At 42.3% G+C, this 25884-nt stretch overlaps 1 protein-coding gene, 1 non-coding gene and 1 pseudogene across 2 annotated transcripts in view; 1 reads left to right on the top strand and 2 right to left on the bottom strand.

The window, feature by feature from the left end:
- eogt (EGF domain-specific O-linked N-acetylglucosamine (GlcNAc) transferase) overlaps nucleotides 1–25105 on the bottom strand; it is a 79513-nt gene extending 54408 nt beyond the window's left edge. The window contains exon 1 of the mRNA XM_078210151.1: nucleotides 25077–25105. Within this exon, the coding sequence (XP_078066277.1) occupies nucleotides 25077–25105 (29 nt within the window). The remainder of the gene's footprint in view (nucleotides 1–25076) is intronic.
- Nucleotides 6794–6934, top strand: LOC144491959 (U4 spliceosomal RNA). Its single transcript, XR_013497529.1, has one exon. It is a non-coding gene; the product is annotated as a U4 spliceosomal RNA (small nuclear RNA).
- On the bottom strand, nucleotides 19457–19560 carry LOC144491940 (U2 spliceosomal RNA; annotated as a pseudogene).
- Nucleotides 25106–25884: the final 779 nt, after the last annotated feature.

The following is a 25884-nucleotide window of genomic DNA, read 5'->3' as shown; positions in this document are numbered from 1 at the left end:
GAGCAGCCAAGGGAATGCAGGAGAAAAAAAAGCAACTTACATTTATATAGCACCTTTAAATTAGTAAAACATCCAAGGTGCTTCATTGATACTAAGAACAACAACTTACATTCAGATAGCACTTTCAATAGTGTACAATGTTTCAAGGCATGTTACAGAAGTGTCATCAAACAAAATTTAGGTACTAGCCACATTCCGAGACTTTGAAAATAAAAACCAAAAAACAGAGTTAACATTTCAGATTGATGACCTTTGATTAGAGGTGGAACTATTAGGGAGATCAAGGGGAAGGATTTTGAAGAAGATCTTAAAGCAGGGTTTAAAAGTCTAATGTTTATTTATTAATGTCACAAATAGGCTGATATTAACATTGCAATGAAGTTCAACTTATTGTGAAGTTTCCCTAGTCACCACACTCCAGTGCCTGTTCAGGTACATTAAGAGAGAATTTAACCATGGCTAATGCACCTATCCAGCAGGTCTTTCGGACTGTGGGAGAAAACTGGTGCACACAGAGGAAGCCCACACAGACACGGGGAGAACATGCAGACTCTGCACAGACAGTGATCTAAGCCGGGAATCGAACCCGGGTCCCTGGCGCTGTGAGGTAGCAGTGCTAACCACTGTGCCACCGAAGGGGTGAAGAGATATAGGAAGAGGACTCCAGAACTGAAGGCCTAAGCAGCTGAAGGCATGGCTGACAGTGATGCAACAATTAAAATCGAGGATGTTCTTGAGCTCAGTATTTGAGGAGCACAGAGATCTCATAGTTGTATGGCTGCAGATAGGGAGGGTTCAGGCCATGGAGCAATTTGTGAAGAAGGGTGAATATTTTAAAGTTGAGGTGTTACTTGATCAGAAGACATTGTCAGCCAGCAAGCTGGAAGTGGGGTGAGTTAGGTTATGGACAGCAGTGATTTGAATAAACTCAAATTTATGTTGAGGGTTAGATAGAATGCTGGTCAGGAATTCATTGGAATAGGCAAGTCTAGGTACAAAAAAAATCATAGATAAGGGTCAACAAAGGCAGGGGTTGTGGCAGCCTCAAAGCTCATCTACCAGTCCAGAGTCCACTCCATGCTCACATTTCTTCTTCCAAAAGGCACACAGTGGGAGCTCTGCAACCTGAAGGAAGCCTCTGTAACCTCATTGTGCCCTGACATACCATAGATCAGCAAGTTCTTTTACACTGGACTGCATGGCATGAAACCCACAACATTATGACCACCATGACTTTACTACCCTCTCCCAAGGTGGTCCTGGATGATAGCACACAAGAGAATCTGGACAAACAGCTAACTCTAGACAAGCTGACAAAGGCCAGCAGATCTTTGGAGGTGAGTAAAACACCAGGACCAGGTGGTTTAATGGCTGAGTTGTCAACTCAGTGAGATTCGATCAGTCCAGACCTGAATGAATTGTTACATAACGTACTTTTACAAATCTTATGAATAGAGTAGATTTTTGGCATTGCAGGTGAGCAAAATAATTAAAATGAAAACACTGGGATTTGTTTCTGCAAATTCAAAAACAGTGAAATTAAGTTAAACTTGTATAGAACCCTGGTCAGGGCTGCACTTTGAGCATCATGTAGAATTCTGGTTTTCATTCTGTCTTCTTTTTCTTAGTAAGAAGTCTCACAACACCAGGTTAAAGTCCAACAGGTTTATTTGGTAGCAAATACCATAAGCTTTCGGAGCAGAGCTCCTTCGTCAGATGGAGTGGATATCTGTTCTCAAACAGGGCACAGACACAGAAATCAAATTACAGAATACTGATTAGAATGCAAATCTCTACAGCCAGCCAGGTCTTAAATGTACAGACAATGTGGGTGGAGGGAGCATTCAACACAGGTTAAAGAGATGTGTATTGTCTCCAGACAGAACAGCTTGTGAAATTCTGCAAGTCCAGGAGGCGAGCTGTGGGGGTTACTGATAATGTGACATAAATCCAACATCCCGGTTCAGGCCGTCCTCATGTGTGCGGAACTTGGCTATCAGTTTCTGCTCAGCGACTCTGCGCTGTCGTGTGTCGTGAAGGCCGCCTTGGAGAATGCTTACCTTTTTCTTACACAGTTACTCAGAAATGAGGATGTTTTACTTCCATTCCGGTTCAGTGGGTTCTGGCTGATAAACCCAATGCATAAGCTGCAGACACTACCACATGTGGGACAGGTGGTGCTTGAAGAATTGGGAGATGGGTTGTTTGGAGTTGTCGGTGCTCCCCCCAAACTTAAACTGTGCCTTTGCGTGTTCCTGATGAAGTCTCTTCATGTGTTCAATGCTGTCTAAGATTAGCCTTCTCCAGTTTGGTCAGTCACAAGCCATAGATCTCATGAGCTAGCAGAGAGATTTGACCTCTTCAGGGATGCTTTGAAGACATCCCTAAATATTTCTGCAGGCCTTCTGGGAGACCCGGCTGGGACTGAGTACTGAGTGGAGCAGTTGCTTTGGGATTCTGGTATCAGGCATATCAACTACAGTTCCTGCCCAGTGGAGCTTATTTTGAATAATTTGAGTGATTTTGATTTTGGATTGAAGGAGGTGTAAATTGAACAATTTTCTGTGTGTTCTCTAGATTGTCTCCATGTTTGTGAGTAACTTGCTGGAGGTGAGATGCAGTTTTGCATTGAGGATAATGGAGAAGAGAGTTGGTGCCATGGTACAGCCTTGTTTGACTCCATTGTTTAATTTTCCATTCTCCAGCCTATTACAAGATTGGTACTGAAACTGAGAGATTACAATTTTACCAATAAGGTTGAACAGGTTGGGGCCTTTATCTTTAGTAAATGGATGTAGAGGAGACCTGGTAGCTGTCTTTAAAATTATGAGTGGGTTGGACAGGGTAGATGTGGCAAGGATGACTTGGACTACGGTAATGCGGTTAGTGTTCATCATAATTGAAACTGACAGCAACTTTTGGAGTTTGCAAAAATCTATAAATTGCTGTCAGCAATTCTATGCATCCTCAAACGATGCCCTGTTGTGGCACCCCTGAATTGTACTTGATGGAAATCAATTGAATTGACGAGAATTTCCATGCTTGTGTAACTTGCTGCAAAAACATTTGAAAATGTTGAATTAGGTATAATTGGGTTCTTAACAGGGGACTAACTTCATAATTATTGCTAAACACCCTCATTCATCCCCAAGAAAACAATTTTTATTTTTGGGGAATATCAAATTTTCCCCTATTATACAAAAAAAATCCAAATTTAAAAACTTAATATTTTTTAAAAATTGATTTGATTTATTATTGTCACATGTATTGGGATGCAGTGAAAAGTATTGTTTCTTGCACGTGATACAGGCAAAGCATACTGATCACAGAGTACATAGGGGAGAAGGACAGGAGAGGGTGCAGAATATAGTGTTACAGTCAAAGCTAGGGTGTAGAGATAGATCAGCTTGCTCAGCTCAATATATATTGTAGGTCCATTCATAGGCAGCAGGGAAGATGCTGTTCTTGAGTCGGTTGGTATGTGATCTCAGACTTTGGTATCTTTTTCCTGACGGAAAAAGATGGAAGAGAATATGTCTGGGGTGCGTGGGGTCGTTGATTATGATGGCTGCTTTTCCATGGCAGCAGAAAGTGTAGACGGAGACAATGAATGGGAGGCTGTTTACCTTTGATTTAGTTTCAATGTTAATCCAATCATAACCATTTATTTCACTGTCTGGAAATTTAAATGAAAGGTGAGGGATATAAGTGCATTTGACTTCCTGGTTTGCTCTATGTGAATATTTCAATGCGATTGGCTGCTTATCTACTTGCTGTCTTCATTACTACTGTGCACCAAGAGATCTCTGGCATCAGATTTAACAGGAAAGGGGAAAACCAGAGCACAGAGATTGTTGGGTCTTTGTGGGCAGGTTTCTTTGAGCTCAGTAGTAAATGCCCTCATTCTCTTGTTGACCACAAAACCCAGCCCAATGTTCTCACTTGTGGGAGAATCTGGACTTGGGTCCATAAATTCAGGATAGTTACAAAAAAAAATCCAAATAAAGAGAAGCATCTTATCTAAAGAATGGTTAGGAATATATTCCAACTACCACAGGAAGTGGTTGAAGCATTGAGCTTAGGTGTTTTTGAAAGGAACAGGTGAGTACAAGATATAATAGGATATGCTGAAAGGCTAAGATTAAATAGAGGCAATATTGGAGACTTGTATAGCACAAGACTAGCTGGGCTCAATGGCCTTCTTCTGTATTGTATCTTCCTATGTCTTCCTTTCTTAGGCAATCCCTCTTGATGGAGTTTGATGAGCTTCCACTCCTGTATGAGGGTTCTGAGGTGGCCGATTAGTCCAATTAGTCCGATTAGTCCTGCAGACTCTGCCACATGGGGCAGGTGGTGCATGAAGGATTGAGTAGATGGGTTGTTTGGAAGATTGTCCACTCCTTCCAACATGTTGATTTGCCTCTGCACATTCCTGATAAAGTCTCTCCATGTGTTTGTTAGCTTCCTTCCTGGGTGAGCCTGCTCCATTTTGGTCACGTCACAAGCCAGGGACTCCCATGAGTTGGTGTGTATGTTTGACTGCTTCAAGGATGACTTGAGATCATCCCCTGGAGAATTTCAGCTATTCTCCTGTATTGTCCTGCCGTGACTGAGTTCTGAGTGGAGCAGTTGCTTTGGAGGTTGGAGTCACATATACGAACTACATATCCCACCCAGTGGAGCTTTCGATCCAAAACCAAAGGCACTCCAACCTCAGCCATAGAGCTTCAATATGCTGATGATACTTGTGTGTGCATCCACCTAGAAACTGAGCTCCAGGTCATTGTTGACTCCTACACCAAAACATATGAGAAAAAGGACCTTTCATTAAACACCTGGAAAACTAAGGTCCTCCAACCAACAACTCCCACAGCAAAACACCTCCTCTCATTGACCAAGATTACCAGCAAGGCCCTGGAAATTATATGAACCATTTTCTATATCTAGGGACCCTTCTCTCAAACAATTAAGGACGACATAGACAATCAAATTCAACATTGCCGTCAAGCTGGCTATTCAGCCTTCAGCCAACTAAGGAAAAGAGTATGTAAGGACTAGGATCTCAAACCTGTAACTAAGATCATGGTTTATCTGTATGCTTTGAAGACTTGGACAACTTGGTTTTGCACATATTCTATGTAACATTGTGGTAACCATATCAAAGGCTGCAAACATGTTGAAAAAGATGTGGAGGGATCAAGAAAGATGAGAATTAGGGATTAATTACCATTAGTGCACTTGTGAGAAAGGTTAATATGCTATGAGCCACATATGAAGAAATATTAATTTAGCTGACCAAAACCCTTTTTGAAGTGCTCAGCAAGGGGTATCTTAATGGAGGTGATGGAGATAGCGAAGCAATTTTTCAGATTTTCAGAAGTGAAAACTGAGATGCCCTGAGATAATGACTGCAGGAACAGCACCTCAGAGTGCAACTTGATCTATATAGACAACTTAAATGCCATTGCACTTTTTGTAATGATCATTTTGAAATGTCTGTAAAATTCTTTTGATTGTACTGAAGCACCTCAGAATGAAACATGATCTATGCAGAGAACTTGAATATCATTGAGTTGTCTGTGATGGATCTTTTGCAATGTTTATAATGTTTTTTCAGATATGTTATGCATATTTTTGCAAGAAAAGGAACAGATTTGCCTATGCTGATCCTCAGGTTCAGGCCCTTTTCCATCTTTATCATTAACTACCTGAAACTAATGAAGTGGCTGTAAATTTGTGCCATTTCTTCTCTTCAAAGTCGATTGATACCATCATACGAAATAGGAGCAGATGTAGATCTTTCGGCCCCCTCGAGCCTGCTCTGTCATTCAGTAAGATTATGACTGATCTTATGGGGATCCACATTCTCCATCTACCTCCAATAACCTTTGATTCCCTCGTCTAACAAGAATCTATCTACCTCCGCCTTAAAAAATATTTAGTGATCCCGCTTCCACTGCCTTCGAAGCAAATCCCAAGGAAACCATACTTTGCGGATGTAAACAACTCAAGACAAGTAAGAGCCTCCCATCTTCCTGCCACCCATTTTCTGCCCCCTCACCTGTAGCGCTTTCCTCATGCTGATCTGGAAATATAATGTTGTGCTGCAGGGCAAAGTAGGTACATACTGTACTGATTGCACTGAGGCAACACAGCAGATCCATGGATAACCTAAATTCAATTTGAACGCATTCTGCTCCAGTAGAATACATGAGTAAGTTGAAAACTGGGACATTCAAATAATTTTGAGGAAATTGATAGGACACTGGTACATTCAACGACAATACCTAGTCATCCGGGAGCAGAGATATTTGATAGTGGAGCAATTGCAGAGCTTTGAGTCTCTGCAGTTGAAGGAAAATATAGTGGAAATCAGGCATTCATTGACTGCAGTGGATAAAAAGAGCATAGCATATAAATAAAGAATAAAAATACACTAACGTTCGGAGAGCTAAAACTGCATTTGCCCATTCCTGATACCTGTATAATATTAATGTTATGTACTTCCCTATCTTTGTATTTGTATTTGTCTTTGTATTTCATGGAGGCCATGACATCAGATAGTGATTAGCATATTCTTATCCCATAATACCTTGCAATTATTTCAACAGTTTCTTGACAAAACCTCTTTCTGTCGATTATTTCCAATGCAAAATGTCGATTCTGGTTATAAAAGTAACAGCTTTACCCGATCATGCAATATTTTCTGAAGGTGAATTTATTTCGTTTACAGCCACCACAACTGTAAACGGTCTGCGTCTCATAGACCTTAGCTCCTCGGAGGGCAGTCCTTAGCTTTGCGCAGTGGCAGTATCGTAGCCGATGAGGTTTAACCGAGGCGCGATTATTGCTTATTGAAAACTTTTCCCAATACCCCGCTTTGACGACTTGAAATATAGTCGGCAATGGCAATTTTTGACAGTCTCTGCGGAGACTGATATTTCACTTCTAAAAAAAAATAGATTTCGAGTGAATGGCTAAACCCAGTTAAGCTTCCTGCTCGGTAATTAATGTTGCATTTTGTTTCTGAATTTGCAAGGAGCTGGGAAATGCCTTATTGTAATCGTGTGGGAAGCGCAACAGAAAATAAAGATAATTGTTTTTCTCCTATTCGACCAAGTAAACCAAGTTTTGTAGTCATGAACGAGAGAAGACTAATCCAAAAATCCAAAGATGTGCGGGTTAGGTTGATTGGCCAGGTTAAAAAAAAATTGCCCCTTAAAGTCCTGGGATGTGTAGGTTAGAGGGATTAGCGGGTAAAATATGTGGGGGTAGGGCCTGGGTGGGATTGTGGTCGGTGCAGACTCGATGGGCCGAATGGCCTCCCCCTGCACTGTAGGGTTTCTATGATTCTATGAAGACTAAAAGTATGGCTACCCGGAAGTTGTAGCCGGGCGGAAGAGCCTTGCTTAAATCGTACTGTTGCTGTATCAGAGCTCTGTGTAATTTGTATCCAAGCAAATATCAAACTGTCTCTAAAAAATAGTAACGCCAAGCATTATGGGGGGGTAGGGCCTGGGTGGGATTGTGGTCGGTGCAGACTCGATGGGCCGAATGGCCTCCTTCTGCACTGTAGGGTTTCTATGATTTGATTATATGTTAAGTTTAACAATATACTATGATTCATACACTAAGTGGCGTTAAACCAATGCATTGTGTTTCACACCACGTGTATGCTGGAATTGTTGGAAAGGCTAAGCAGCTGGTGAATTTCTTGGGTCTCACAAAGAAGAATCATAGAAACCCTACAGTGCAGAAAGAGGCCATTTGGCCCATCGAGTCTGAAAACGACCACAATCCCACCCAGGCCCTAGCCCCATATCCCTACATATTTACCCGCAAATCCCTCTAACCTACGCATCTCAGGACACTAAGGGGCAATTTTAGCATGGCCAATCAACCTAACCGCACATCTTTGGACTGTGGGAAGAAACTGGAGCACCCATAGGAAACCCACGCAGACACAAGGAGAATGTGCAAACTCCACACAGACAGTGACCCAAGCCGGGAATCGAACCCAGGTCCCTGGAGCTGTGAAGCAGCAGTGCTAACCACTGTGCTACCGTGCCGCCCGAAAGGCTTTGAAGATCACACCCATTATCGTGTATAACATAAAACCATTGCACAATGTGCTTTGACTTTAGTGTCTCAGCAAGGATAAAGCTGACCTGTGGTACTCAGAGGAATGCAGGTTATTGCACCTCAGCAGCTACTGGCAACGTTTGCGATGGAAGATCCGCTCAAATCTTACTGGCCTTCCAGTGCAAAGATTTGTCCTTGGCCGAATGTTACAGAAAGACACATCCCACGTTCCAGGGCTATATGTTTAGGGAGAAACTAGAGCTTAAGGCAGCTACCACCATAGGGAAAGGTCACCGGGCTTTATATACTTGATTCATAAAATGTCTGAAAGAACATTAAAAATCATTTCATAAAAGCAAAATACTGCGGATGCTGGAATCTGAAACAAAAACAGAAAAATGCTGGAAAATCTCAGCAGGTCAGATAGCATCTGTGGAGAGAGAGAGTAGAGCTAATGTTTCAAGTCTAGAAGACCCTTAGATGCTGTCAGACCTGCTGAGATTTTTCAACATGTTTCTGCAAAAATCGTTTCATAATGGCCATCACCAAAACTGCAATAATATTCAAATTTTCTACATAGATCAAGTTGCACTCTGAGGTGTTTCAATATAATTGTGACATCCAGTGCTTATGTTCATTCAATGTGAGTGATGCAGTCTGAGGGGGTTCTATTCCCAGCCCCTCGGAGCATTAAAGCTGAACGGTCTTAGATAGTGACCGTCTCCCATTGCACCTCTGTGGCTGCTGCCCCACCCAGAAAAAAAACAGGGAAATACGAATGTTGTTCAGGATAAACTTTGACAGATATCACTGCACTTCTCTCCACACCTTCTTTACAAAGGCACATTCCATAAGGAAGTGGATACTGGTCTCTTCCCCACCACAGTCATCTCAAGGGCAGCTTGCGGAGGGAGTGATCTGGTTCTGGCAATGAAGCATTCTACCAAATGACTTTGACAGTATGGTCAGGAAACTATTTAACAAGATCCACCATCTTCTTTTCCAGCAGGGTTTCTGATGGACCTGTTTCTCTGCATAAATTTTTCTATGAGGGATAGATGGGACAGCAGAGTCCAACTACTTGGAGCGTTCCACAGCAGCATGGCCAGACCCATCCTTCACAACACCGGGGACAGGTAGAACCTCAGCACGTTGTGACATTTGATGTCTGTGTACTAAGGGGTCTATGCACAGCTTGAGGCAGCCACACACAAAGACGGCCATCAGAATGAGTTATGTTGGGCATACTACTCCCCACCCCTCCCACTCCCTCCCCTTTATCTAGAGGTTTGTACATTGTGTCACTGCTAACACGGCCCATTTTTGACTTCTAGATAAAGGACTAAATAGCTGAGATGATTGCCATTGAGCAGAAATGAAGAATGGGCCAGACCTGCACTGCATGCAGCAACACAGGAGTGCCTCACACTGATGGCCAGGCTTGGCAACTGTGTAGAACCCTTCGGGCTGTATGTTAGAATCATAGAGTTTTACAGCACAAAAAGAGGCCGGTCAGTCCATCTGCACCAGCCTTCAAGCACCTATCTCCCATTTTCCAGCACTTGATCTGTATGCTATGAAGTTTCAATTGTTCATCTAAATTCTTCTTAAATGTTGTGACAGTTTGTGCTTCTACCACCCTTTCAAGCAGTGAATTCTAGATTCCCACCACCCTTTGGGTGAAAATGTTTTTCCTCAAATACCCCCTAAATTTTCTGCCCTTTGTGTTAAATCTATATCCCCTGGTTCTTGACCCTCTACTAAAGGGAAAAATGTCTTCCTATCTACCCTATCTATGTCTCTAATAATTTTGTACACCTCAATCAGGTCCCTCTTAGCCTTCTCTGCTGGGGCGGCACTGCTGGCATCACAGCACCAGGGACCCGTGTTCAATTCCGGACTCTGGTCACTATCTGTGTAGAGTATGCACATTCTCCCCGTGTCTGCGTGGTTTTCCTCTGGGTGCTCCGGTTTCCTCCCACAGTCCAATGATGTGCGGCTTAGGTTGATTGGCTATGCTAAATTAACCCTAGTGTCAGGAGAATTAGCAGGGTAAATATGAGGGCTTACAGGAATAGGGCCTGGGTGGGATTGTGGTCGGTGCAGACTTGATGGGCCGAATGGCCTTCTTCTGCACTGTAGATTCTATGATTCTAAGGAAAACAACCTCAGTCTATCAATCACCTCTTCATAGCTGAAATGCTTCAGCCCAGGCAATGTCCTGGTGGATCTCCTCTGTATCCTTTCTAGTCCAATCACATGCTTCCTATGGTGTGGCAACCAGAACTGCACACAGTACTCTAGCTGTGGAATAATGAGTATTTTATACAGCTTGTTGCAGGCTTTGATGTTCAGCCTTTGAATTGATCATAACTTTACCCTTCATATAACCAGACCAAGTCACGGAGTTCTCTTAAACAGCTGTTTTAATCAAGCTATATAGTGAGGAACCTGGACAGTCACAGATAAGTGCCAGTAATGAGCCAGAGTACAGATTTCAGGAATACACGAGCAGTTATGGTTTTAAATTCGATTACAAGTAACTAGCATATACCAAACAAGTTATAGGAGTTAGCTATATCCACTCAGTTTTAATTAAGGTTATATCATTCATAAAGTACAGATATTAAAACCAATCACAATCACCTCATCCTTGCTTAATTATAATGTCCAATCAACGTGAAGACTTAGTCATGTTAGCTGACCTAATCTATCTTTGGAACAAGTTAGAACATAGAACAGTACAGCACAGAACAGGCCCTTCGGCCCACGATGTTGTGCCGAGCTTTATCAGAAACCAACATCAAGCTATCCCACTCCCTATCATCCTGGTGTGCTCCATGTGCCTATCCAATAACCGCTTAAATGTTCCTAAAGTGTCTGACTCTACTATCACTGCAGGCAGTCCATTCCACGCCCCAACCACTCTCTGCGTAAAGAACCTACCTCTGATATCCTTCCTATATCTCCAACCATGAACCCTGTAGTTATGCCCCCTTGTAATAGCTCCATCCACCCGAGGAAATAGTCTTTGAACGTTCACTCTATCTATCCCCTTCATCATTTTATAAACCTCTATTAAGTCTCCCCTCAGCCTCCTCCGCTCCAGAGAGAACAGCCCTAGCTCCCTCAACCTTTCCTCATAAGACCTACCCTCCAAACCAGGCAGCACCCTGGTAAATCTCCTCTGCACTCTTTCCAGCGCTTCCACATCCTTCTTATAGTGAGGTGACCAGAACTGCACACAATATTCCAAATGTGGTCTCACCAAGGTCCTGTACAGTTGCAGCATAACCCCACGGCTCTTAAACTCCAACCCCCTGTTAATAAAAGCTAACACACTATAGGCCTTTTGGCTTCTCGGCCTTTTGGCTAAGATCAAGTGTAGTGTCGGCACCCCATTGTCGGCCGCACTTGGTCGAGATCATTGGGTTACGCTGAGGCTTCATATGTTTCATATGAAGCAATTTTTAAAAGCGGCATCTCGGCCTTTTGGCTAAGATGCAAATGAGCTCAAGTCTTGGAGGAGGATCCTCCCCCTTCTCCAATCAGCTTGACTCATGTAGATCAGGCCCAGGACAGGGTGGTTTTGGTCTCCCGTCCTGTCTTGTCAGCCTGGATCTGAAATGTCTCAACTTGTTGAGACTCTGAATTGGATTTGATTTGATTGAATTGGAAAAGTATTTTTTAAAAATAGGCCTTTTGGCTAAGATCAAGTGTAGTATGGTCGGCAGCCCATGGTCGGCCGCACTTGGTTGAGGTCATTGGGTTGCACTGGAGCTTCATATGAAGAAATTTTTTAAAGCGGCATCTCGGCCTTTTGGCTAAGATGCAAATGAGCTCAAGTCTTGGAGGAGGAACCACCCCCTTCTCCAATCAGCTTGGCTCATGTAGATCAGGCCCAGGACAGGGTGGTTTGGTCGCTCGCCCTGTCTTGTCAGCCTGGATCTGAAATGTCTCAACTTGTTGAGACTCTGAATTGGATTTGATTTGATTGAATTGGAAAAGTAAAAAAAAAATAGGCCTTCTTCACAGCTCTATCCACTTGAGTGGCAACCTTTAGAGATCTGTGGATATGGACCCCAAGATCTCTCTGTTCCTCCACAGTCTTCAGAACCCTACCTTTGACCCTGCAATCCACATTTAAATTAGTCCTACCAAAATGAATCACCTTACATTTATCAGGGTTAAACTCCATTTGCCATTTTTCAGCCCAGCTTTGCATCCTATCTATGTCTCTTTGCAGCCTACAACAGCCCTCCACCTCATCCACTACTCCACCAATCTTGGTGTCATCAGCAAATTTACTGATCCACCCTTCAGCCCCCTCCTCTAAGTCATTAATAAAAATCACAAAGAGCAGAGGACCAAGCACTGATCCATGTGGCACTCTGCTAGCAACTTGCCTCCAGTCTGAAAATTTTCCATCCACCACCACCCTCTGAGTTCGATCAGATAGCCAGTTACCTATCCAATCGGCCAACTTTCCCTCTATCCCACACCTCCTCACTTTCATCATAAGCCGACCATGGGGGACCTTATCAAACGCCTTACTAAAATCCATGTATATGACATCAACTGCCCTACCTTCATCAACACACTTAGTTACCTCCTCAAAAAATTCAATCAAATTTGTGAGGCACGACTTGCCCTTCACGAATCCGTGCTGACTATCCCGGATTAATCCGCATCTTTCTAAATGGTCGTAAATCCCATCCCTAAGGACCTTTTCCATCAATTTACCAACCACCGAAGTAAGACTAACCGGTCTATAATTACCAGGGTCATTTCTATTCCCTTTCTTAAACAGACGAACAACATTCGCCACTCTCCAGTCCTCTGGCACCATCCCCGTGGACAGTGAGGACCCAAAGGTCAAAACCAAAGGCTCTGCAATCTCATCCCTTGCCTCCCAAAAAATCCTAGGATATATTTAATCAGGCCCAGGGGACTTATCGACCTTCAGTTTATTCAAAACTGCCAGTACATCCTCCCTCCGAACATCTATTTCCTCCAGCCTATTAGCCTGTAACACCTTCTCTTCCTCAAAAACATGGCCCCTCTTCTTGGTGAACACTGAAGAAAAGTATTCATTCATCACCACTCCTATCTCTACTGACTCCATACACAAGTTCCCACTACTGTCCTTGACCGGCCCTAACCTCACCCTGGTCATTCTTTTATTCCTCACATAAGAGTAAAAAGCCTTGGGGTTTTCCTTGATCCAACCCGCCAAGGACTTCTCATGTCCCCTCCTAGCTCTCCTAAGCCCCTTTTTCAGCTCATTCCTTGCTAACTTGTAACCCTCAATCGAGCCATCTGAACCTTGTTTCCTCATCCCTACATAAGCTTCCCTCTTCCTTTTCACAAGACATTCCACCTCTTTCGTGAACCATGGTTCCCTCACTCGGCCATTTCCTCCCTGCCTGACAGGGACATACCTATCAAGGACACCCAGTATTTGTTCCTTGAAAAAGTTCCACTTTTCATTAGTGCCTTTCCCTGACAGTTTCTGTTCCCATCTTATGCCCCCTAATTCTTGCCTAATCGCATCATAATTACCTCTCCCCCAATTGTAAACCTTGCCCTGCCGTACGGCCCTATCCCTCTCCATTGCAATAGCAAAAGACACCGAATTGTGGTCACTATCTCCAAAGTGCTCTCCCACAACCAAATCTAACACTTGGCCCGGTTCATTTCCCAGTACCAAATCCAATGTGGCCTCACCTCTTGCCGGCCTATCCACATATTGTGTCAGGAAACCCTCCTGCACACACTGCACAAAAACTGCCCCATCCGAACTATTTGACCTACAAAGGTTCCAATCAATATTTTGAAAGTTAAAGTCCCCCATGACAACTACCCTGTGACCCCCACACATATCCATAATCTGCTTAGCAATTTCTTCCTCCACATCTCTATTACTATTTGGGGGCCTATAGTAAACTCCTAACAACGTGACCGCTCCTTTCCTATTTCTAACCTCAGCCCATATTACCTCAGTGTGCAGATCCCCCTCGAAGTGCCTTTCCGCAGCCGTTAAACTATCCTTGATTAACAATGCTACTCCTCCACCTCTTTTACCAGCTTCCCTACACTTACTGAAACATCTATACCCCGGAACGTCCAACAACCATTCCTGTCCTTGTTCTACCCACGTCTCCGTAATAGCCACAACATCGTAGTCCCAAGTACCAATCCACGCCCCAAGTTCATCTACCTTGTTCCGGATGCTCCTTGCATTGAAGTAGACACACTTCAACCCACCTTCCTGTCTACCGGTACCCATCCTTGACCTTGATACCTTCCCCAATACCTCACCACCCTCAACACTGACTTCTGGACTACAACTCCTTTTCCCACTCCCCTGACAAATTAGTTTAAACCCCCCTGAAGAGCCGTATCAAATTTCCCTCCCAGGATATTGGTGCCCCTCTGGTTCAGGTGCACCCCGTCCTGTTTGTACAGGTCCCACCTTCCCCAGAATGTGTTCCAATTATCCATGTATCTGAAACCCTACCTCCTACACCATCCCTGCAACCACATGTTTAACTGCACTCTCTCCCTGTTCCTCAACTCGCTATCACGTGGTACCGGTAACGTACCAGAGATGACCACATGTTTTGTCTTGGTTCTCAGGTTCCAGCCCAGCTCCCGAAATTCCTGTTTTAAATCCCCGTCCCTTCTCTTACCTATGTCGTTGGTACCAATGTGTACCACGACTTGTGACTGTTTCCCCTCCCCCTTAAGAATCCGGAAAACACGGTCCGAGACGTCACGGACCCTGGCATCCGGTAGGCAACATACCATCCTCGAGTCTCTTTTGCTGCCACAGAACCTCCTATCCCTCTAACTAACGAGTCCCCAATAACTATTGCCCTCCCGCTCTCCCCCTTACCCTCCCGAGCCACAGAGACGGACACAGTGCTGGAGATCCTCTCACTGTGGCTCACCACTGGTATGTCATCCCCCTCAACCGTATCCAAAGCGGAATACTTGTTGCTAAGGGGAACGACCACAGGGGCTCCCTGCACTGACTGCTTCCTCCCAGCCCCTCTCACCGTCACCCATCTATTTTCATTCCTCGGAGTAACTGTATCCCTAAAGCTTCTGTCTCTGGCCGCCTCTGCCTCCCTAATGATCCTCCGTTACCAGTGATGTCCCAGTTTGTATCAGTCTCTGTTGGTATCATTCCCTTCTTCCAGTTCCAGATGTCTGATTTCATGAATTCTCTCAGACTAAAGGACTTGATGCTTATCTGTGAAGACTTTTATAAAGACCTTTTATTTTCTCATCGTAGTTTATGTGATTTTTAAAATTGTGTGATTATTAACCCTTTCACAGCTCTATCATAACATCCTGTTCTTGTATTCTATGCCTTGGCTAGTATCCCATACACCTTTTTAGCCACTTTATTTCTGCGTCATATTGCCTTCAGGGATCTTTAGACATGTACCCAAAGTCCCTCTGGTCCACTGTACTTCCTGGTGTCCTACCATTCACTGTGTATTCCCTTACCTTGTTACTCCTCTCAAAATGCATTGTCCCTCACTTTACAGGGTTAAATTCCTGTTTGACATGAAATGTAGAGAAAGCAAGAGTTTTTCAATTATATTGAGGTTCCTCAGAATGCAACATGCTGTATGGAAAAAAATGAAATTTATTGTACTTTCTGTAATATTTAGTTTGAAATGTTTGTGGTATATTTCTAGAAATCTGATGATTTAAGTATTTTTTGGAAAAGAAAATGGTGGTTCCATGAGCCGTCAATCGTGTCAGCATGAAACTATTGCTGTTCCTCTGGCCTGGGTGTTCCGAAGTTAAGAAGGTAGAAATAGTCAGCTACCTCCTCATAACAGAAGCACTGAACAGAAAAGCTCTGCTCAACTTAATCAATGTACAATAGACAGGGTTAACAATCCCACAACCAGCAAATCAGACCAATGCTCTGCAATCCTGCCACATCTAGTTGTGATTAATTGTGGACAATTGAACAAATAACTGGCAGAGGGGCTGAAAGGATGAGGGCTTGCCCTGGTACACCAAAACTCCTCCAGAGTCGGATATCTTGTTCAAATGAGCGATCTTTATTAATAAACATACGAGGTGAAGGCCTGTAGGAGTTCTACAGTACAATGTTTATTTGATATCACAAGCTTTCGAAGCAGGTGACCATCACTCCTTACTGTGCCCACCCCAATCCAACGCCAGCATCTCCACATCAATTTATATAGTTACACAAAATTCACTGGACCAGCTGTTTAATCTTTAATGAGATCTTTCCATTTTATTCCACTGATCTCTTTTTTCCTTAATCACATTCTCATGTCTCTCTTTCCCTTCCCCTATCTCATTTCATCATCCCTCACAAACATTATACAAGCTTTGACGGATTTTAGTTTTAAGTCAAGTATCCCATGATTCCTATATGCCATACGTCAATCTCCCCCTGCCTAACAAATATTCACATCCTCAATTATGGGAGAGATAAAAAACAGGACTGAAGCATTTTCAACTGTCTTTGGCCAAAAGTGCTGAGTTGATGATCCATCTCGCCCTCTTCCTGAGGTCCTCAGCATTACAGATGCGAGTCTACAGGCAGTTCAGTTCACTCCAAGTGAGATGAAGAAATGGTTGAAGGCTTTGCAGGCTGCGAAGACTACAGGCCTTGACAACATCCTGTGATAATACTGAAGATATTTTCTCTAGATCTTTCTGCACCCCCTCCAAGCTGTTCCAGTGCAGTTTACAGCACTGGCATCTACCGTATATTGTGGGAAACCACCCAGCTATGTCCTGTACACAAAAAAACAGGACGAATGCAAACCCACCAATTACAGTCCCATCAGTATACTCTCTCGATCATCAGTAAAGTGATGGAAGGTTTCATTGACAGTGCTGTTAAATGGTACTTGCACCACAATAATCTCCGCATTGATGCTCAGTTTGCATTGTGCCAGGGCAACTCAGCTCTTGACCTTTTTACGGCCTTGTTCCAAACATGGACAAAAGAGCGGAACTCAAGAGGAGGGGTGAGATTGACTGCCCTTGACATCAAGGCAGCATTAACTTAGAGTAACACCAAGGAGCCCTAGCAAAAATGAAGTTGTGGGAATCAGGGGGGAAACTCTCCATTGATTAGAGTCATAGCTAACACAATGAAAGGTGGTATTAGGCAAAGTGGGGGTTCTACTGTTGGAGACTGCTCATCTCAGCCCAGCACACTGCTGCAGGAGTGCCTTAGGGTAGTGTCCTAGCCCCAACTATCTTCAGTTGCTTCATCAATACCTTCCCTCCATTATAAGGCTAGTAGTCAGGATGTTCTTTGATGATTGTGCAGTGTTCATGTGCCATTTGCAATTCTTCAGATAATAGAATAATGAAAGATGACCCTAACTTCTGATTACTCCCTCGTGGCTTTTGCTGCACATAGGTGCACACATGGATATCAAGACTGTGCTCAACAGTGTTACAGATAGCATGCCAAGAATTACAATTTGGACTGAAATGCAGAATGCTAGGTACCAGAATTTTGCCCAACTTTGTGAAACAATTCTGACAAAAGCCAATGGCTGAGGGGAGAAACCTGACATCAAAGTATAATATGCGAAAATAAAATTCTTGAATAGTTACTGCCACAGTTTTAGTAGGATAAGGGGGAGCAAAATGGAATGCAGTGGTATTAGGGGACAGTACAGCGCCAGTATTCGGGATAATTTGCTCAGGTCTTAAGAGGAACCTGTATTGGTAGGGAAAGGATCCCGTTTCCACATCCATGGAGGTACCAATGACATAAATAGAACTAGGAAAGTAGAGAGTATGAGGAGTGAGACACTAAATTAAAAATCAGAACCTCAAAGGTAATAATCTCTGGACTATTACCTGAGCCACGTGCAAATTAGCACAGGGCATATTCAATTAAATAGATGAATACATGGCTCAAAGACTGGTGCAGGAGAAGTGGGTTCCAGTTTATGGGGTATTGGCACCAGTATTAGGCAAAGTGGGCGTTCTACTGTTGGGATGGTCTACACCTGAACCATGCTGGGACCAGTGTTCTAGTGTAAGATTTTGATAATTCTATTATTTTCAGAATTCGTAATATCTATGGATTTTATTCTGTAACCACACCTTAAAAATAAATGGCTCAGTTTTGTTGGGCAATTAACAGTCAAGGTAATTTGGGATCAGGAAAAACGGATGTATGTGAAGAAGCAAACTTGTTTTATTGTTTTATGATGGAGCTCATTTGAGTCTTGAACTGAAGCTGTTTCAATGGCCACAATACGATGAAGTGTTTGTTTTTAAATCAGGATGAGGAAAAGCTAAAACAGCCTGAATTTAGGATGGCGTTATGTTTAAACAAGCAATGCATTGCTTTTATTGACCTGTGCCAGAGAGGAAACCTTAATTCTTTGATATTATGATAAGATGTGGTCTTAACTGTTGATTTTAATAGTTTGAGTGTGGGGCTTGTGATCAGAAATATTCAAGAGAATGTGACTTTATTTATGGCTTCTCTGCAACCGAAAGGAGGTATGCATTTGTTTGTGATGGAATGCAAACTTCTAGAGTTTATGACCCATAGGGGGGATTATTGCAAAATTGGGGTGACACAAGATGAATTGCATCCTATAGCCAATAGGAGGAGTGAATTTGAATCATCAGAAAAATACAGTAAAAGTCATGAAGATTTTAATCTACATATAGATTGGGAAAATCAGATGTGCAAGAGTCATCTGGATGAGGAATTCATAGAAAGTTTTTGGGATAGTTTCTTAGGACAGCACATTCTGACATCAATCAGAGAGCAGGCTATACTAGACCTGGTATTGTGAAATGAGATAGGAACAATTAACAAGCTCATAGTGAAGGCAGCAATCACAATATGATTGAATTTTACATTTAGTTTGAGGGAGAAAAGAATGGGTTCAAGACTAATATTTTAAACTTAAATAAGGACAATGATGGGGGCAAGAAAGCAGAGCTAGCTCAAGTGAATTAGCAAATTAGGTCAATAGAGATGCAGACATTGAAGGGAGTATTTCAGAATATGCAGAATAGGTACATTCCAACAAGAAAGAAAAATTCTAAGGGGAGGACCCACAACTGTGGTTAACTAAGAAAAAATAAAGATAGCATCAAACTTAAAGAAAAAAGCATTTTTAAAATACTTTTCCAATTCAATCAAATCAAGTCCAATTCAGAGTCTCAACAAGTTGAGACATTTCCAATCTAAGCTGACAAGACAGGGCCTCCACTCCTGTCTTGGGCCTGATCTACATGAGCCAAGCTGATTGGAGTAGGTGCAGACTCTCCTCCTCCAAGGCTTGGTCTCATTTGCATCTTAGCCAAAGGCCGAGATGCCGCTTTTAAAAATTGCTTCAAATGAAGTTTAAATGTAACCTAATGACCTCAACCAAGCGCAGCATCCTATCCATACTACACTTGATCTTAGCCAAAAGGCCAAGAAGCGAAAAGAAAAAGCATTTAATGGTGCAAAAATGGGTGGCAGGTCAGATGATTGGACAGAATATAAAAAAACAAGGCCATCCTAAGTTCAGACTGCTTTAATGATTCCGTCATACTGATTTAAAAGCAAACACTTAATCATATTGTGGCCATTAAAACAGCTTCAGTTCAAGACTCAAATCATAGAACTCCATCATAAAACAAGTTTGCTTCTTCACAAACATTTGTTTTTCCTGTTTCCCCCAATTACCTTGACTGTTAATTGCCCAAAAGAAAGTTAAAACCGAGCCATTTAATTTTAAAGTGTAGTTACAGAGTAAAATCCAATGATATTACAGATTCTGAAAATGAATAGAATAAAAGATTGATAAGGAAGGGAAAATTAGAACTAGTTTCAAGTAGACATTTTTTTGTACCTTTTGGTACCTTATTCCTAATCAAAAAATCCAATTAAGTCCAATCAGAGTCCCACACAAGGGACAGACCGGATCCAAGCTGACAAGACAAAAATGTACATCCCATCTTGGGCTTGATCAAACAAAGTTCAAGCTGGCAGAGTGAGGCACTACATGCCCTCCCGGGCTTGATCTGAGCTTCATCTTAGCCAAAAGGCCCAGGTGGCTTTAAAAATTTGCATCAGGTAAAGCCTAGGTTTAACCTCATTGGCAACCCTGATCGCTTGCTCTATCCTAGCACAGGCAAACCATTATCGCAAGCATCAGCACACCCCAAGTACCAATTATTGATAGTATTAGCTATCTCTCTAAATATCATCATATAGTTCTCCTTCCATTCCCCACCCTCACAGTGAGCTTCTCCTCATTCAGTGACATTCTAGATTTTTGACCCCTTCTTTCTGGAGTTAGAATAAGGTTGCCGGACGTGTGGCTGCACAAGTTTGATAGCTACATTGTACGTTTTTACTAACTCGCTACCATGTCAATTGTCTTCATTGAAGGTAGCAGTTCAATATAGGCAGGAGGTTGCATTTACTCATTGATATAATTAAAATAATCTGATATACTTTACCAATCTATTCTTTTCTCATTTTTTATTTTTAGGTTCGAGTCTTAAAATGAGTGTTGGGCCAAGTATCAAGAAATCTAAAACTTACCGCTTTCACAAGGAGTGGTAAGAGGAAGAATATTTTTGTACAATGACACATTCCAAATGTGTCTCTCTGATCTGCCACACAAGTATAGCGCTTGCCAAGAACGGAAACGTGGTGAGGGCATTTCAAAACCATTCACAAGAGGTATGTCCCAAAAGTGAACTTTGAAAGAGAAAAATCAACAAATTGAAATCTTAGCTTACTAGCCAACAATTGACCTTTAACAGGCTCAACTCAAAATCAAAGGTAGCAACAATGGCATTGTTTCGGTTGAGTTGTATACTTGCAGAACACACAAAACCTTTTCAGGATGAGGAAATAGTCAAAAAAGTATTTTTAGAGACAGCAGAGTTATTGTTTCAAAATTGTAGAAAGAAATCAGAAAATGTGTGTCCACTATTAAGGGAGTTTAGCTCTCCAGAAACACTGATGTGGCGCTGTGAGATAATGGCAGAGGGTTTGGGCAAACAACTGAAAAAAGACATGTTCTTTTCACTTCAATTTGACTGGCTTACAGATTTGATCGATACTTCATAGTTATGCATTTTTATTTGAATGGTATTTGATAACATGGCTGCAAAAGAGGAAAGGCTCAAAATCATCTCTTGAAAAACTCAAGGGGAGAACATTTATCAGGCATTCAAGAACTTCATTGACAATATGCAGTTGCTGATTCACAAACTTGTATCCATGACCACTGATGGAGCACCTGCTATAACTTGCCATATCAATGGGTTCACTGCTCTACATAAAAGTGACACCATGTTTCCTGACCACTGCATACTTCATCAGCAGGCTTTGTGTGCTAAAATGTTGAATGTGAAAGATATCATGCATATTATGTCCAAGATTACCTTTTGGCTAAGATCAAGTGTAGTATGGACAGGATGCTGCACTTGGGTGAGGTCATTAGGTTACATTGAAGCTTCATATGTTTCATATGAAGCAATTTTTAAAGGCGGCATCTCGGCCTTTTGGCTAAGATGCAAATGAACTCAAGTCTTGCCCCTTCTCCAATCAGCTTGGCTCATGTGGATGGGGCCCAGGACAGGGTGGTTTGGTCGCTCGCCCTGTCTTGTCAGCCTGGATCTGAAATGTCTCAACTTGTTGAGACTCTGAATTGGATTTGATTTGATTGAATTGGAAAAGTATAAAATAAAAAAAATAAAAAAATTACGTCCAAGATTTATATATTCCATTCAGGCCGGAAGTCTGCAGAGGCACTTCTTTTGGTCTCAACTGAAATACAATCAGAGCACACAAACCTCTTGTTGCACACTGATGTCAGGTGGCTGAACAGAGATACATTTCTGCAGAGATTTAGATACCTGTTAGCTGAAATTAAGGTGATTTAGGCCACAAAAGATGTGGAATACAAGCAGCTAGAAGACAAAGACATGCTAGAAGACACGGTGGCACAGTGTCTCATAGCGCCAGGGACCCAGGTTCAATTCCAACCTCGGGTCACTGTCTGTGTGGCGTTTGCACATTCTCCTCTTGTCTGCGTGGGTTTCCTCCAAGTGCTCTGGTTTCCTCCCACAATCCAAAGATGTGCAGGTTAGGTTGATTGGCTATGCTAAATTGACTCTAGTGTCAGGGGGATAAGCAGGGGAAATATGTGGGATTACGGGAATAGGGCCTGGGTGGGATTGTGGTTGGTGCACCCAATGGGCCAAATGGCCTCCTTCTGCATTGTAGGGATTCAATGAAAGCCTGGCTGTTAAATTCAGCTTTTTTTTTAAAGAGACGTCTCAGCAATGTAAATTAACTGAATGTACTTGACATCATTTGTCAGAACCACCTACCTTTGTGAGTCAACTTTCTCACACATGAAGATTATTAAATCTAAATCCCAGTCCACTCTGACAGGTGGCCACTCAGATGCCTGCTTGAGGTTAGCAATCAGTAGCTATTGTTTTGATTATACAAACCTTGCTGACACCATGCAGTGCAAAGCATCACATTATTGAGGTAAAGAACCATTCATAGCATAACTTTTTATGTCAAACCAAAAATAGCATCCCTACTCGTGTTAAGTCTCAATGTAGGTGCATAAGATATACTTAAACAAAAATGAAAACTAAGGACATTTCTAATCAGATTTTGCATAATAGTGTGCAAGAATGTTCTTGGTACATTTTTGTTCCTTTTACTCATAGACAGTATAAGGCCTTTACGTGCAATATGTTTGAATATACCTGTGGGGGAGGGGGGGAAGACTGCACTGGTAGATTGTGTTAGGATGACTGCCAATGACACAAAGATAAGTGAAATAGTAAAATGTGAAGTGGAAATAAGGCTGCTACAAGGGGATATAGATAAATTAAGTGAGTGGGCAATGACCTGGCAAATGGGGTATAATGTGGGAAAGTATGAAATTGTCAATTTTGCCAGGAAAAATAAAATGGTTTGAGATTGCAGAACCCGGAGATGCATAGGATTCTAGATGTCCTCATACATTAATTGCTAAAGGTTAGAATGAAAGCTAATGAAATAATTTGTGATGGGAATTGAATACAAAAATAGGGAGGTTATGCTTGTTATCCAGGCATTAGTGAGACCATATCTGGAGCACTGTGTACAGTATTGGTCTCATTTAATGAAGGATGTAAATGGAAGTAGTTCAGAGAGGGTTTACTAAACTAATATCTGGATTGAGTGGGTGTTCTTATGAGGAAAAGTCGGATAGGCTAGGTTTTTATCTGCTGGACTTCAGAGTAAGAGGTGGCTTGATTGAAACACTTCAGATCCTGAGGGGTCTTGACAGGTTGCTCATTTAGGACAGCGATGAGCAGATTATTTTTGCTCAGAGGGTTGAGGGTCTTTGGAACCCTTCTTCAAAAGGAAGCAGTCTTTTAATATTTTTAAAACAGAGATATATAGATTCTTGATAAGCAAGGGTTGGAAGGTTAATGGGGATAGGCTAGAATGTAGAATTAAGGTTACAATCAGATCAGCCATGATTTTATTGAATGATGGAGCAGACTTGAAGGCCGAATGGTCTACTCCTGCTCCTAATCCATATGCTCGTATGTATTCAAGAGTGCACTGTTTAAATGCAATAATATTTGCAACACTGGGATTCCATTGTTGGCTTGAGTCATTGTCTGTGCGGAGTCTGCACGTTCTCCCGTGTCTGCATTGGTTTCCTCCAGGGTGTTCCGGTTTCCTCCCACAGTTTGAAAGAATTTAGCCTTGGCCATGCCAAATTCTTCCTCAGTGTACCCAAACAGGCGTCGCAGTGTGGCTACTAGGGGATTTCCACAGTAACTTCATTGCAGTGTTAATATAAGCCTACTTGTGACACTAATAAATAAAGACAAATTTTATAACAATCCAGTCATTTCATTGATGCCATTATTGAATTACTGTTTAGTCCAACTCTTTTGTACAAAACAATTAAACTAAATTAAACAAACTGAGGGGCAAAAAGACCCCTTAAAGGGGTATTGCCTTGAACTAAAATAAATCATAAATAAAACTTAAAACAAATTAAAATGTGATTAAAGGGGTCAAGAAGACATCCAAGTCTGTGGTGCCCAGCAGGCATGAAAAGCCTCAATAGTGCCAGTGGACACCACATGCTCCCTCGCAAGGGACACCTGGCCGCGAATGTAGCCCTGCAGTAGATTTATTTAATTAAATCAATTTTAATTCCCCAATTGCCAGTGGGATTTGAACACATCTCTGGTTTACTCATCTAGTAACATAACCAGTATGCCACCATACCTTACGATCCCTCTCCCAGTCCTCTTGGTTCTGCCTGGTTCACCTAATTATTTTTGCATTTTCTCTTCTATTTCAGTAACAACCGTCATGACAAGTCTCCAGTGGGTGAAAATATCATATCTAATTATTCTCAGAAAAACCTCAGGAATTCTGCATACACGGGAACTTCAAGTTTAGGGTGGGTGCAACCACCCTGTTGTGATGAAAGGTCTTCAACCCGAAATGTTAACTTTGCGTCTCTCTTTACAGATGCTGTCTTGACATTCAATAGTTGCAAAATGTCGTTTTGTCCCTTTTTAAAAATATACAAAGAAAACTACTGCTTTTCAAGCATATTACAATGAGAGCCTGAATTAGGACAATGCCCTGAAGACAAATACTTGTTTACTTGGTTTGGTTTGACCTAAAAAGAGAACAAATACTTACCCTCTCCCTTTTCCCCTTACCAATAGAATTGTTCAATTGCCCCATCACATCTGCCTCGGATTGCCAAATAAGCATTATGACTTCAGGCTTTTCCCCATACCCCTCACCGCCAACAAAAATAAAGGAGCTTTTTCTTAACATGGGCTTGACAAGATTTATATAATCCAATTAGCTACCTCTGTCACATCCCTCCCTTCCACAAGCTCACCTTTTCTCAAGTTTCTCTCCCATCTCCCTTCATGCCCTCTGAGCTCACCTTGTCAGAGATCCATCTCGTATTCTCATGATTCGATTCCCATTAAGCTGATCACACAACTTCCCCTCTTGGCCCTCACATTAATCGATACTGGAAACAGTTCTCGCACAGATCTCGCCCCTCTGTCTTTTAAATTAGATGTTAGCACCCCTCCCCTCAAAAACCTCGACCTCACTTTTCTTGCAAACTACCAGACCATCTCCAATCTTCCTGGTCTCAAAAGTCCTTCCAACAGTTTCCCATCTTTCCCAGAATTCTATACTTGAACCCTTCCAGTCAGTTTCCATCCCTGTGAAGTCACAAGTGATATCCTATATAACTGTGCCAAATAGAAACTTTCCCTCTTCGTCCTTCTCAAACTATCTGCTGCTTTTGACAGAGTTTGTCACAGTATTTTACTTCAATACCTCTTTACTGTTGTCCAGCTGGGTCAGACTGATCTCTAACCATAGCCTGAAAATAACATCAAGTTTCTCTTTCCACTCCCACACCGTTACCTCTGATGCCACCCCCCCCCCCCCCCCCCCCAATGAAGATTTACTGGCCCCTCCTATTTTTCATCTCCATGTTTCCCCTCAGTAATACCCAAATTTAGTGTTAGTTTTCACATGTATGCTACCACACCGCCACTCCTCAATTCCTCCACTGTTAGGAGGAATGATGTCCAGTAATTGTTTGTCCGACGTCCAGTAATTGATGAGCACAAATTTCCTCCAATTAAATATTGGGAAGATTCCAGCCATTGTTTTTGAACCTCACTCCAAACTCCATTCCTTAGCTACCAACTCCACCCCTCTCGCTAAAAAGA

Source organism: Mustelus asterias, chromosome 3 (genome assembly GCF_964213995.1).
Source record: "Mustelus asterias chromosome 3, sMusAst1.hap1.1, whole genome shotgun sequence".
NCBI lineage: Eukaryota > Metazoa > Chordata > Chondrichthyes > Carcharhiniformes > Triakidae > Mustelus > Mustelus asterias.
This window is presented reverse-complemented; position numbering and strand designations above follow the sequence as displayed.